Source organism: Ceratotherium simum, chromosome 37 (assembly GCF_057802395.1).
Source record: "Ceratotherium simum simum isolate JZ-2026a chromosome 37, ASM5780239v1, whole genome shotgun sequence".
Lineage (NCBI taxonomy): Eukaryota > Metazoa > Chordata > Mammalia > Perissodactyla > Rhinocerotidae > Ceratotherium > Ceratotherium simum.
Window position 1 is genome coordinate 20,807,037 of NC_141936.1, and position 14,187 is coordinate 20,821,223.

General features: G+C 38.8%; 1 protein-coding gene across 11 annotated transcripts in view; it reads left to right on the forward strand.

Annotated features, from left to right (window-relative positions):
- The window catches only part of USP37 (ubiquitin specific peptidase 37), an 89,956-nt gene that overhangs the window by 73,548 nt on the left and 2,221 nt on the right, over positions 1-14,187 (forward strand). For 7 of the 11 annotated variants that reach the window (XM_087424831.1, XM_087424837.1, XM_087424833.1 and 4 more), the window contains 4 exons: positions 1,910-1,970; positions 5,684-5,799; positions 8,288-8,357; positions 8,777-8,915. In XM_087424831.1, coding sequence (XP_087280957.1) covers positions 1,910-1,970; positions 5,684-5,799; positions 8,288-8,357; positions 8,777-8,915 — 386 coding nt within the window. Of the gene's footprint in view, positions 1-1,909; positions 1,971-5,683; positions 5,800-8,287; positions 8,358-8,776; positions 8,916-9,444; positions 14,164-14,187 lie in introns of those variants that run through there. The other 4 variants (XM_087424832.1, XM_004427553.3, XM_087424835.1 and 1 more) reach the window with 3 other exon arrangements.

Consider the following 14,187-nt stretch of genomic DNA (forward strand, 5'->3'; position numbering starts at 1 on the left):
TAATAAAAATTTAGCAAGACTCCCTAGAATGAATGCATAGTTTTAGTGTTTGCAAATAGTCAGATTGAGAAATCTAATCTCTCTAGAACAGTGGGTCTCAATCTTTAACTGCACATTAATATTATCTGGGGAGTTTTAAGAAATCCTGATGCCTGGGTTGTTCTGTCCCTCAGAAATTCTGATGTAATTGATCTGGGTGTGGTCTGGGCATCTAGATTTCTTTTTTTTTCAATAAGGATTTTTTAAAACTTCCCTCAGTGATTCTAACGTGCAGCCAAGGTTGAGCACTGCTACTTTAACCACTTCAGAACCAGCTGTTCCTTGTCCTTTTATTTATAAGAAGCGTATCCCTAGCTGCCTTGTCGTCAAGATGTGTATGTGTCAAATTATTTTACAAATAGTATATAGTAATCATTTGTCTTAGAAAACTTACTTTTAATGTGAAAGACCAACGTCTGATTTCTTAACAATGGTGCAGAAAAAGAAGAAATTCAGCACACTTCTTTTTCATTGTTGAAAGACATATATCCTATTTCTTGTCAGCCGACCCAGTTAAAACTATCTTATTTTTCTCAAATATGAGGATAGGATTATAAGATGAAGTTTCTTTAGTTTGGTATACCTACATCATTCTATTAATAATTAAAGAGAGTCTTTTACCTTCTGGTTTCAGCATAGACTTTATATACTTGGATAAGTTTAAGTAATCATATTTCCTCTTAGGGAATATCTCTGTTGCTTTCTTTTTTTTTTTTTAAAGATTTTTATTTATTTATTTTTTCCCCCCAAAGCCCCAGTAGATAGTTGTATGTCATAGCTGCACATCCTTCCAGTTGCTGTATGTGGGACTCGGCCTCAGGATGGACAGAGAAGTGGTGCCTCGGTGCGTGCCCGGGAACCGAACCCGGGCCACCAGCATCGGAGCGCGCTCACTTAACCACCAAGCCACGGGGCCGGCCTCTGTTGCTTTCTTGAACACAGTATTATTGCTCCCGGGACTATAATGCAGAATAGTTCATTCTGAGCTGCTTATATACTTTAGTAACTTTAAAAAAAAGTCTAGAATTGAGAAAAGTATAAAATAATTATGCTTAAATTATATTTTTTCCTTATTCATACATCATTTATAAATTATCTTTTCTCTGAAGATGAGAGGGGAAATTTTTTATAATCAACATTTTCCTATTCTTTTTTTTAATTAGTCATCTAGTTGAGACATTTTCAGAGGTATTATTTTTTCTAAGAGAACCTGAGATATATTAGAATAACAGTCAACAGCATTCATTTAGTATTTACCAAGCTTCTGTTATGTGTCTTGGTTTCTTTAGCAAGAATAAAAATAGATATCTGTGAATAATGTCCTGTGGAAATATTGTTTATCTTGCTGTGATAGACTTAGGGTCAGTGGTGTGCTAGAGCCAGCTCACCGTCAGCTTAGGAGAGCCGACTGTGCACACCTCTTCCCAACTCTGCGTTCAGCTTCATGGTGGAACTCACACTTGGCCATGGGGGTAGTATTTATACCATGGAAATTGTGACATGCTGTAAATCAGGGAAAAGAAAGGAACAGTCAGCTAAGTATCGCCTGTATGCCAGGTATTTCATCAATATAAGACAGGGAATTGCATCATAATGTCACATCGAATGGCTTTTCCTTGGCAAGCCAAATGCCACTGACTAGAGGAGAGAGCATTTAAACCTTTTTAATCCCCAAGGTTGTGTTTTAGGAGGACAGTTTTGAAAAAAATAAAGAACTTCCCCACATCCCTCAAGAGGTCATATTCCAAACATCCATAAGATTATGGAACACATTATTCGCAAATACTTCCAGAGCAGCTGATTTTATTCTCATTAAATAAATTTGATCAGTACCTCTTTAAATACCTTAGTTTTGTTCTTGTCCCTTTAGGAGGCTTGGGAACAAAAAGAAGATGATGACCTCAAAAGAGCTACCGAGTTAAGTCTTCAAGGTGTGTAGATTATTTTAATTACTTTTTTTTTTTTTTTTGGTGAGGAAGATTGGCCCTGAGCTAACGTCTATTGCCCATCTTCCTCTTTTTGCTTGAGGAAAATTGGCCCTGAGCTAACATCTGTGCCGATCTTCCTCTATTTTTTGTACGTGGGATGCTGCCAGAGCATTGCTTGATGAGCCACCAGTGTGTAGGTCCGTGCCCAGGATCCGAACCCGTGAACCCTGGGCCACTGAAGTAGGGCACGCAAACTTAACCACTACACCACTGGGCTGGCCCTACATTTTTTTTAATGGTGTAATGTGTCACACACAGAAGAGCATATAAAATGTGTTTGTTGTTTTTAATAACAATAACAAATTTGAACACCTCCCAAGTAAGGAAGTAGAACCTTAGAAGTTACCTGTATATCCCTCCTTTTCCCCTCCTTCCCAGAGAAAACCACTATTATTATTATTATTATTTATTTTTGTGTGTGTGCGTGGGGAAGATTAGCCCTGAGCTAATATCCATTGCCAATCTTCCTCTTTTTGCCGAGGAAGACTGGCCCTGGGCTAACATCCATGCCCTTCTTCCTCTGCTTTATATGGGACACCGCCACAGCATGGCTTGACAAGTGGTGCGTTGGTGCGCACCTGGCATCTGAACCCCCAGGCCGCCGCAGCGGAGCACGCGCACTTAACTGCTACGCCGCCAGGCTGGCCTGGGACACCACTATTCTAACGTTTGTATTCATCATTAGCTTGCTTTTTAAAAAAATAATTTTACCGTCTATATCCATATCCCTAAACATTTTTTTAATTTTTAAGAATTAAATAGGAGGGACAGTGTGTCTGTAATGAAAGAGCAATACTGCCACTGTTAAGACTCCTAGGAGAAGACAATGTGGCTTCAGTTTCCCTGTGAATTTACAAGAGCTCACTCTGGGGAAGTCAGTGGGCAGTCATGAGTGAATATGCAGAAGCATAAAGTTCCCAGTAGGCATGGCACTTGGCAGAACAAATATAGACCAGGTGCTGGAAGTCCACAGGGACATATAGTCAGGAAAGTGGGCTAACTCTATATTTTCTGTTTCTGAGATGACTGTGGTCTTTCTCCAGCTCTCAGAAACAGATCAAAGCAGAACACTTTGGTGGTACAAAATGAGTGTTCTAGGCTTATCTAGACATGAGGGTGTGGAGGGAGGAGCAACAATTTCACTGGCACATGGTCGGAACACTTACAAATAAGAATTCAAGCTAGGCTCACCCAGGCATTCTGTCCTCAGATTAAAAAGATGGTGCAGTGGTGGCGATGATGGCTGTCTCAAGTCATGTTGCTCCAGTCCAGACTGGTTGCCCTCTACATCGTGCACGGATATCCTGAGATCTCCCGAGCCATTCTGCTGGAGGTTCCCTCTGATTCTCTCCTTGTTTGAATCTCCCATTTCCTGTATCTCACTTCCTCATTCTTGATCTACTTGTGGTTGCATGGAGAACATCCCCACTAGTTTTCTTGAAAAAGAGGAGATGTGACTTAGAGTTTTTGGAGGCCTTGTAAGTTTCATTCTACTCTGGTATTTGATTGATAGTTTGGCTGAATATAGAATTCTGGGTTTGCAGTCGTGAGAGCACTGTTTTCCCCCAGTTTCATGCTGCTGGGCAGTGACAGAAGTCTTGTTTACAAGGTTGCTGTATGAAAAGTCTGAAGCCGTTCTTTATCCTGATGTGACCTCTTTTTTCTCTGAAAGGTTGTGGGATCTTCTCTTTGTTTCTATTGTGATGAAGTTTCACAGTGTTGAAGTGCCATGTTGTGGGTCTGTTTCATCCATTTTCCTGGGTACTGTGGATTATTTTAATCTAGAAACTTGTGTCCTTCAGTTCTAAGAAATTTTCACTGATTTCCTCCGTTCCACTTACTCTCTTTTCTCTTTTTGAAACTCCTATAATCTAGACCCTCTGGTCTGGTCCTCTTAATTTTCCCATCTCTTCTCTCCAGTTTTCCATCTTTTTGTCATTTTGCTCTACCCTCTGGGAAGTTTCTCCAACCTTATCCCTAATTCTAAGCCTTCTTTTGAGTGTTTTATTTATATCATATTTCTAATTTTCAGGAACTGATTTGTTTTGCAAATGTTCCTTTTTTGTAAGATCTTTTTTTTGTTTGTTCATGGAAGCAATACCATCTCAGCTCTCTCGAGGATATTAAATTTAGTTCGTTTGTTTGTTTATTTGAAGTTTTCTGCTCCCTGAATAGATTCTGTTTCCTTCCGATTGCTCAGTCTTGTGTGTTTATTATGGTCTCTATGTTCCGTGTTAGAGGCTTTCCTCAGATATCTAGTAGTCCTTGGCTCTCAGCTCGTGATTAAGAGTAGAGAACTAACAAGATGATTGGAATTTCTGAGCACATGAATAGCTAGGGCTTACCAACTTTGAGTTTTACAGAGTGGGACTGTTTGGGGGATGATGTTAATATTTTAGGCCTTTCTCCTGGGCTGGTCAGATTCCTAAAGAAGAGTTTTCTAATCTCTTGCCTTTACCTAAAGGTGTAAAAGATGTGGCTGCCAAAGTTCTGGACCCAAGTATAGGCATAGAGCAGGGGGTGTGGGGTGGTTATACTCATCCTTCAATATGCAGACTGTCGCCTGCCCCCATTTTTAGCGTGGTATTCATGGCCTCCCTGTGCCTGGCATCCCCTCATCCGGAGACTGTTTTACCCTCTCCAGAGAATAAAGCTCCACACTTCTCTCGTTGCCCAGCAGCATGAAGTGGGGGAAGTGGATCTAGCAGTCTGTTTCTCAAACAGCTTTCACCTAATCCTTATTTGTATCCCCTCCTTAGCCTCCAGTTTCAGAGGTACCTGGTACTTCCAAGTTGTATGTCTTTTGAGGGTTCTGTGATGCAATCTGGATTGATTCTCAGCTTTCTCCTTCCTGCCTTAGGATTTGCCTTTGGCTTTCTTAGGTCGGCTAAGTCAGTCACCCATCTACTTTCCAACTTCTGGAGCTTCGATGCTGTGGCCTCTTGTCTTGTTCTTCCCATTCTCAGGCTTCATGCCTTTTAAACAGCTCTGTGCTGTGGTTCTAGTGGAATTAATTATATTTGGAAGCAAAGAGCCATTTATGTACAAATGCTTCTGGGATTCTTTAAAGCCATTTGTAAAGATGGATCCTTCCAGTGGAAGCACATTATTAAAGGAAAAAAACGGATCTGGGATTTGTTTGTTTAATGTATTTTAGGTGAAACTTAAGAGTTAAAGATTGAATTTCCATTATTTTTGTTAAATTTCAAAAAAAGGATTTAATATTGAATAAAATGAAAAGATTTTGATGTTTTTATGATCTCGTTTCTGAGAGCTAATTTGTATTTGCTGGTGGCATCTACAATACGCACCAAGTATTTCGAATCTAACATATAGTTTACATAATATTGAATTTAGTGAAATTGGATTCTCCATAAAATTATATTCTTTCAGTTTTATTCCTTTCTTATTAGAGTTATTATATTCCCTTTCATATAAGTATATTTAAAAGAAAAAGGAACATTTCTTTTATAGATACCTGGTATCTGAATTGTTATTCCCCAGAGTGGGCTGGGTGAATTGGAACCCTAGTAATATGTTTTATGTTTTCTTAGGATGATAAAATATGTACCTCAAGCTGTCTTTTATCTTCCTAATTGTATCTCTTTATATCTGTTCCAAGAACTTTTATAAGACTTTGTCTTTGTGTTCTTCAGAGTTTAACAACTCTTTTCTGGATTCGTTGGGTTCTGATGAGGACTCCGGAAATGAGGATGTTTTAGATATGGAGTACACGGAAGCCGAAGCCGAGGAACTGAAGAGAAATGCTGAGGTGGGTGGTGTTTTATTCCCTGAGGGGAGCTGGTCACTGTCAGTATCACTCTTCCTGCTCTTTAAGTCACCTGTACTGTGAAAACCATACTGTCATAAAGTTCAATACCAAAACTAGTTGGTTGTTACTCAGAAAAAACGATTGAATTCATGACATTAACTAGAGCACATGGGAATCTTTCTTCTTTAACCTTCTTCTCCCTTGAATAATTGCTTTTTCCCCATTTTCCAAAATTTTTGTAATTTTAATTACCCAGGATCCCAATATCCTAACACAACTACTGTTAGCATTTTGACATATTCTTTGGTCATTCCTACCCTCAAGTATACTTTTAAAAAGTCATAAGTACAGTTTTTATCCTGCTTGTAGAAGACTAATTATTTGTAAGCATTTTATTTTTAATAAAATTTGAGGGCTATACCATAGTCCCTCAAATGAACATACTATTTTATTTAATTTTTAACGTTGAACATTTAAATTGTTTGTTTTTTCACTGTAATAAATAATACATTGAGGAACTGTGTATGATTGTAATGTTTTCTATATTTATGATTTTCTTCTTTAAATAAATCCCCAGAAATAAATTACTGCATCAAAGTTTATGAGCATTTTAATGGTATCTTGTTTAATATAGTATATTCCTTCCCAAAATTGTACCTTATAGTGCTGCCTGCAGTGCATGAATATCACTTTTCAGTTGTTTTATTTTTCTACTAACAATATTTTAAGCATTTTTTTTTAATATTCAAAATGTAAAAGTTCACCCATAATCCCTTAGGTAACACAGCAACTCTTATCATTCTTTTTCATTCTGTTTTCTAGTACTTACCCGTTAACATACTGTTAACCTTAAAAATAAAACAGCTAGTTATCTTACCAGCAAAACGATTTTATTCAGGAATAGCTAAAGAATTGCAATTCATGGGGCCAGCCCTGGTTGGCTTAGTGGTTAAGTTCGGTGTGCTCCACTTCGGTAGCCCAGGTTCAGTTTCCCAGGCGTGGACCTACACCACTCATTTATCAATGGCCATGCTGTGATGGTGGCTCACATACAAAATAGAGGAAGATTGGCAACAGATGTTAGCTCAGGGCCAATCTTCCTCAGCAAAAAAAAAAAGAATTGCAATTTGGGGTGTGCATGCTATGGCAGACTATGGGCAAATCCAACCATCAAGGGAGAGGTACATTATTTTATAGAGAAAAAGGAAGAACTTGGGAGGGGTTTTGAACAAAGGTCCGTTGGAGAAAAGTAAGAGTTCAGGATGGTGGGCCGGCCCCGTGGCTTAGCGGTTAAGTGTGCGCGCTCTGCTACTGGCGGCCCGGGTTTGGATCCCGGGCACGCACCGATGCACCGCTTCTCTGGCCATGCTGAGGTCGCATCCCACATACAGCAACTAGAAGGCTGTGCAAATGTGACATACAACTATCAACTGGGGCTTTGGGGGGAGGGGGGGAAGGAGGAGGATTGGCAATAGATGTTAGCTCAGAGCCAGTCTTCCTCACAAAATGAGGAGGATTAGCATGGATGTTAGCTCAGGGCTGATCTTCCTCAAAAAAAAAAAAAAAAAGAGTTCAGGATGGTGATGGTTTTTTATTCGATGAGTTGCTGGGGTAGTGATTCTGCTTGGGATGCAATGCACATTTCTTCCTGTAATTCATTCTCTCCTGTTGAGGATTTTCTGTTGGGGTCTGTAATTGACTCTCTTTCCTATAATTGACCTTGAGTGGTACTTCATGGGAGCCCCTCCTTCTGGCCTCCTGATTCCATTTTAAATAAGATTTCCCTTTATTAATTTTCATAATACCTATTTTTATTTATTTATTTTTTTGTGTGAGGAAGATCAGCCCTGGGCTAACATCCATGCCTATCCTCATCTTTTTGCTGAGGAAGACTGGTCCTGGGGTAACATCCATGCCCATCTTCCTCCACTTTATATGGGACGCCGCCAGAGCATGGCCTGACAAGCAGTGAGACGGCGCGCGCCCGGGATCCAAACCCGGGCCGCCAGCAGCGGAGCGCGCACACTTAGCCCCTATGCCACAGGGCTGGCCCATCACAATACCCATTTTTATAGAGCTCTGGTTATTATATGCATTCATGTGGGTTTGAAAAACAAGTTAACATGTTGCTGGCCGACTTAATTTTTTTTAAATAAATGAATAATACTGTATTGAGTTGATGTACCACTAACCATTTAACTATTATTGGGCTTATTGTTAGTTCCAACTTTTCATTATTATAGGTAATGCTACAGTGAGTAATTTTATACATATACTCTTTTCTTTTTTTGAATTATTTTCTTATAAATTCTTAGTTGGGAGTAGAATTCTTGGGTCAACGGACAATACCAACCACTGGATTTTTTATGGAATCTGACTATACATATTCTGAAACTTAGCCATGTCAGGTTTGATAATAAATTTAAATTTAGTATTCTGCTTTTATTCAAATGAAGAGTTAAAAGTCTTGCCTGCTTCTGTTTTCCAGACAGGAAATCTTCCTCACTCCTATCGGCTCATCAGTGTTGTCAGTCACATTGGTAGCACTTCTTCTTCAGGTAAATGGACATCATGGTTTCAGCATTTTGTAAATGAAGTAGCCAGCATCTGCTCCTTATTAGGTTGCTCTGTGCCTAGTTTGTGAGGTGGAAGTTGAATGCATCAAGAAAAACTTTGAAATCTTTTCTTTGATCACACTAAATGTGAATGGTGTTAATAGGTGCAGCTGTTGTGATTTTTCTGTTCATAAATGACCCAAATTCCCCTAAACAAAATATGTTTATCAGAAAGGTTGTGCCTATGTAGTATATTCCTCCCTTAAATTTTTGTACATGTATTTTGAATGGCTTTTAGAAACATTGTTGGGGGTAAGGTGGGTGAGGTGGCAGTTTCTCTCTCTTTCTGAAACTTCCTGTATCTGAGAAAAATTCAATAATGTTTTTTAAAAAACTCAATTTTAAGATTTTATTTATTTCAGGTCATTACATTAGTGATGTGTATGACATCAAGAAGCAGGCGTGGTTTACTTATAATGACCTCGAAGTATCTAAAATCCAAGAGGCTTCTGTGCAGAGTGATCGAGATCGGAGTGGTTATATCTTCTTTTATATGCACAAGTAAGAAACTTTGTCAGATCAGAAGCTCTGGGCCAGAAATCACCCAAACTCTTTTTCCTTTAAGGATAAAATGTTCCCATCACTTAATTGGTTGACAATTTTTGGGTTTTGTTATCTTTGCTTAGGGCTCATGTCTTGATATTTTCTTATAAGTCAAGAATATTTTCTCTCTTAACATTGGTTACTCATCACTGTAGCATCTAGGTATGGATCTTAAGACTATGTTATGGTAGAAGCTATCCTGTCATAAACCTTTTTGGTCTTCCAGTTGTATCATCTAGAAGATCTGAGTTATATGGATGGGAACTAAATAGCATTTTTATCAAAGCTAGGTATTACCATTCCGCCCCCAGCATTCTCAAAAATCAGCACCTGGGGTTAAGATGGTGATCAAATGAACGAGCTGCTTGTTTAATAAAATTTAGGCACCAAATGGGATTATGCAGGCTTTACACTATCTATTTTCTGTCTGTCCTTTGTCTTTGCTCACTGAATTTCCTGTTTTATTTTGTGTTTGTTTTATTTTAAGGGAGATCTTTGATGAGCTGCTAGAAACAGAAAAGAACTCTCAGGCACTTAGCATGGAAGTGGGGAAGACCACTCGTCAGGCTTCATGAGGAACAAACTCCTGGGTTGGCAGTGTGCACTGCATATTCTCTTACTGCCGCCCACCTCACCTTTCCTCTGCCTGAGGAGAGTTTGGAACTCTACTTGATGCGGGAGCAACAAACAGCTCAGGGCCAAACCAAAAGACGAAAATTGCAATTATGCGGAATGCTCCATGCTAATTGTTCTATGGAAGCTTTGGTCTCACATCTGTAGCTGGTTATCCTCTTTTTCTCCTACAAGAGTGGCACTTCTTTTTGTCTTAGGAATACATGTTGTAAATATATATATATGTACATACACACACACACACACACACAAACACACACATATGTGGAATGAATGGAGCCTTAAAGAGTTAGGATGAGCCGCCAGAATATGCCTGCTCAAAATTAATAGCACAGCAGTTTGGAGAAGAAATGAAGTTGTCAGAGTCTGTTCACCTGAGAAATGCGTGAAGATGTACATATCAGTTGGCATTTAGCTTTTATGTTCCTTGAGTAGTTGCACTCCAGTCTGTAATCTTCATATGTGTGTCTTATTAGTAAAGGTCACTGGAAGGCGAGCTCTCCATGTTACACTATGACAGTTTGTCCTCCCTGCAGAGGCGGGGCATTTCTGCCACCTGACTTGAGGAGCTTTTTTTAAAAAAAATTATTTCATGAATTTGTAATGCTTTTGCTGTTTACATGCAGTCCCAGGAAATGGATTGTTGGTGCTTTGGAATGTGTTATGGTCCCACATTTGGTAGTCACTGTATACTTTGTACTTTCTTTAAAGAGATTCCTTTCTACAATATGTTCATTGTATATCATCTATATTATTTTGGAGGTGAAGATAGAATCTTTTATTTTTCTTCTCTATCATTCTTCCATGGAGCAAGCATAAATCTAACAGATTACAACCAAAACTCAAGACGTAGGAGAATAATGTTGTCCCAGTTGGGACTCCCCAGCAAGGATACTTAGGGATGAGGAAGAAGGCTAGCACCTCTGTCTCTCACACACAGAGAGGTCAAGAGGAGTATTCTTGTGGAAAACCCTGGACCACTAACGCTAAAAGCCCTACTGCGTGTGAAATTAAGTACATGAGCTATAGGATAAAGCTTGAACATTTAACCATTTGCTGTCTGGCTTTGCCCTTAAAACAGGGTGGGAATTAAAGTGTGATTGGTTTAGGTAATCTCAAGAACTAACAAATAACAAAGGTGCATCATATATCTATATTCCTTTTTAGGTGCTTTGAGTTGAGGCTAAATGGGGGTGCTACGTTAGTCACTGAGCTGACATACCAGCTTGTGAAACCATGTAAAGAATGAGTTTGAGAGTAGAAGTCAGTCCACAAAATAATTTTGTGAGCCCAGGAATCATTAGGATCACACGGAGTTAATTAAGTATAGCAAAATGAAACCTTCAACATTTTCTTTCATTTTTTTGTCTTGCTTTTATTATACACAAGGAGATTACTCTTTAGTTCTGGGCTGGGGGCAAAACCACATGAGGTTTTCAAGGGGAGAAAACGTTTTCAAGTCCATCGTCAAAAAAGATGCAACATCTTTTCTGGAAGGTTGCCTTAAGAGAACTCAGGCCCCACTCTTGGAACTTGGATGTGTTCTGACATAGTAACCTATTCTAAAATTTTGAATCTTTGAATCCTAAATGGCCTGAGCACTTTTGCTTAACTACTGATAAAAGCTTTGCCTCCTTCTGTTTACCTGCATATTACTATAGCGAACGTTCCACACTGCACAGTAGTAGGATATGAAGGAGTAGTGTAGAGCAGAGGAAAATATTTGTTTTAAAAACTAGCCTTTTTTTTTTTTTTTTTTTTTGCTTGAAAATAACTGGGTTTCTCATAAATGAGTGAAGTGATCAAAATTCTTTAGCTATTTATTCTCTTCCCTGTGTCTGTATTTGAGAGCTTTGAGAGGCACTGGTAAAAATGATTGAGAATGATTTTAAGTGAGGGGTGCATTAGGGCATTAAAAGAATAGAAATAATGCCAGAAGCCTAGATTGCTCATGAAGTACCCTCATTTGGTTTGCTTTTTGTAGCTTGTGTGTGTGTATGGCTCAGAAGTACACTAGCCTCAGAAACCTAGTTTGATTTGATCTTCACGTGTTGAGCAGGACTTGTTAGATGAAAATAGGTTACTGGGGCAGGTGAGTTATCTCACTGCTCATATACTTTCAAGTTTGGGACTTGAACTTTTCCTGGATATCTGTCCACTGTTGTGGCCTGGTCAGCCTTCCTCTCTCCTTCCCTGCTTTCACTATTTACCCCTTTCACTACAAAGTTACTTTCTCATTTTGGTTCAGTGAAGGGTTAATGACTACAGATGGAGATTTCAGCTGGACGATGTTGATGGGGTTTGTTGTTTTTTTGAGCTGACTGTATATATTTGAAAATTATAAGTAGGTAATATATTATTTTTTGCGCATATGATCAGTTTGCTGAGAATCAGGGGATGGGGCATTTGGCATGTTGGGGCCAGGAAGGGACAAGTTAGATAGGGACAGAAAGCTTCAGTCCCAAGTAGCCTGCACAATAACTAAACTTCCAATTGCGAATACCAAATGTGGTTATATTACTTTAAATGACGTGGAATTGGAACTTGACAGCACTTAGTTCTGTGCACAACTGATCTTAATTGGAATTTTTTGGAAGGGAAGACTAAACTAAAATTCAAACTTGTTGATTCTTATCACCTAATACTATTATGAAGAATTGGAAAGTTGCATATGGCTGGATGCTGTTATCACTTTAGTAGCCATGACTATAATTTAGGCCTACGAGGAGAGAGATTCTGTTCATAGGGAATATATTCATGTGTGTGCGCACACTCATAAGTTTTGTCTCAGCAGGATAGAATAAGAAGCAAATCTATGAATTGTTCTGTTTGTATTTTGATTCCAAAAGCTATTTGTTTACTTGCTGTGGTCTGTTAATTTCAGGCCTAACTTAATGGCTCAATAACAGATGTAACAAATGTACAAGTGTTTACATTTTAAGAAGTATACAATGATACTTCAAGATCAGTTAATTAACTCTGGGAGACAAATATTAGAGTACACATTTCCTTATTTCCCTTCTTGTCAAGTGAAAAATTCTTCAAAAAGAGAAGCTTTAAGAATTAAAACCTCAGTAAGTGAATTGATGAATTTACTTATTCTTCCACACTGCAGTTACCGTCGTGTAACTAGATAAACATCGCTGTACACGTGGACAGCTACAGATAGATTTCTATAATGAAAAATATTTGGAAACACCTAAATTAAAGAGATTGTTGGCAGTGTCTCATATATAGTTAAGTTTTATGAGTATAAAGAAAGCATGGGGGAGTGGAAACATACAGAAAAAAGGTAGTTTTTAAACTCATCTGTGATCCACTGAAAAGAGATTATATGAAGACAAAAATATTACCTTTCTCCCTCTTTCTTCTCTGTCCTCTGAGATGACCACAGCGATGCTCTAGTCATCCAGCCTTTGTTTTGCCCTGTTTGATTTAATCGACCCCCTTAGGTGGTCTTTTGTTTTAAATCAGGGAAACAGAGCTAGATCTCCAAGGACGCATGGATCTTGTATATATATGGAGATTTTTAGGAAAATCACCAACAACCCAGTACCAGATGCAAGTCACATTAAAATGTCCCCCAAAAACAGATATGTCCTTTGCCTCCTCCTCATCTTGCTTTACACTGAGTAATGCTCTCTTTAAGTCTGACAAAAACTAAACAGATTTCTGCCCTCTCACATCTAATGCATTACTTCAAAATTCTAATTTTGTTTCTATTGATATGTCTTATTAACATCTGAAAATATTTTTTTTTTATTGGAAAACTATAGTTTGTTAGGCCTGAGAGTTTTGTGCCAGAATTCTTCTGCTGTGTCTCACCACAGTCATGGACTCCTTTACTGCATGCTTTGAGCACTAGACTTCAGGCAGTCTCTTTTGTTGTCTCCTATTTACACACTACTAGTAAATTTTCCTTTTCATGTGTGCTGTCTGAGGTTTTGAAGTTTTTAATAAAAAGTGTGCCAGTATGGATATAAGCAGTTGATTTCAGTAACATTGGACTTTTCTTAAAGTACAGAGGTTTGAAGCATAGGCATGTCCACTGGCTTAAGAATAGAAGGGATGAGGGTCTGGATGAGGACCCAAGTTTGTTAGGTCAAATGCCAAAACAGAGAACTTGGAGCAGTCGGCTGAACTGGTCTATTTCAGAGCAGAGGGAGTGTGAAGGGTGAGACTGCGAGTGGTGGCAGACGCCTCTCGCAGCCCCAGGGTTCCCTCCCCTGAGCTTTTCCTTCCCTCCCCGACTTCTCTGGCCCATTGTCCAGGTTGTTTGTTTATGCTCCAGAGAGGGAAACAGAAATAAGCTTCCTACACTTTGCCTGATTGAGCCACTACCAGGGTTACTGGCAGCTTTGGCCACGTTATTTGTGAGGTGATTTTCTTTCTTTGTGTTCAGAGTGACTTTTGATTCTGATTCTTTGCGTCGTTTTGTATGGAGCGGCACTTTATCTGTGTTTTAGCAGAACTGTTCCTCTGTATCTCTGACGGTTTTTCCTTGTTTTTGTTTCCTTTTTAAATTATGCATAGAGTTTTTTTGTGCGTGAAATTAAAGCCTTTATTAACCTTGCTTTGGTTTGACTGTTATTTCTGA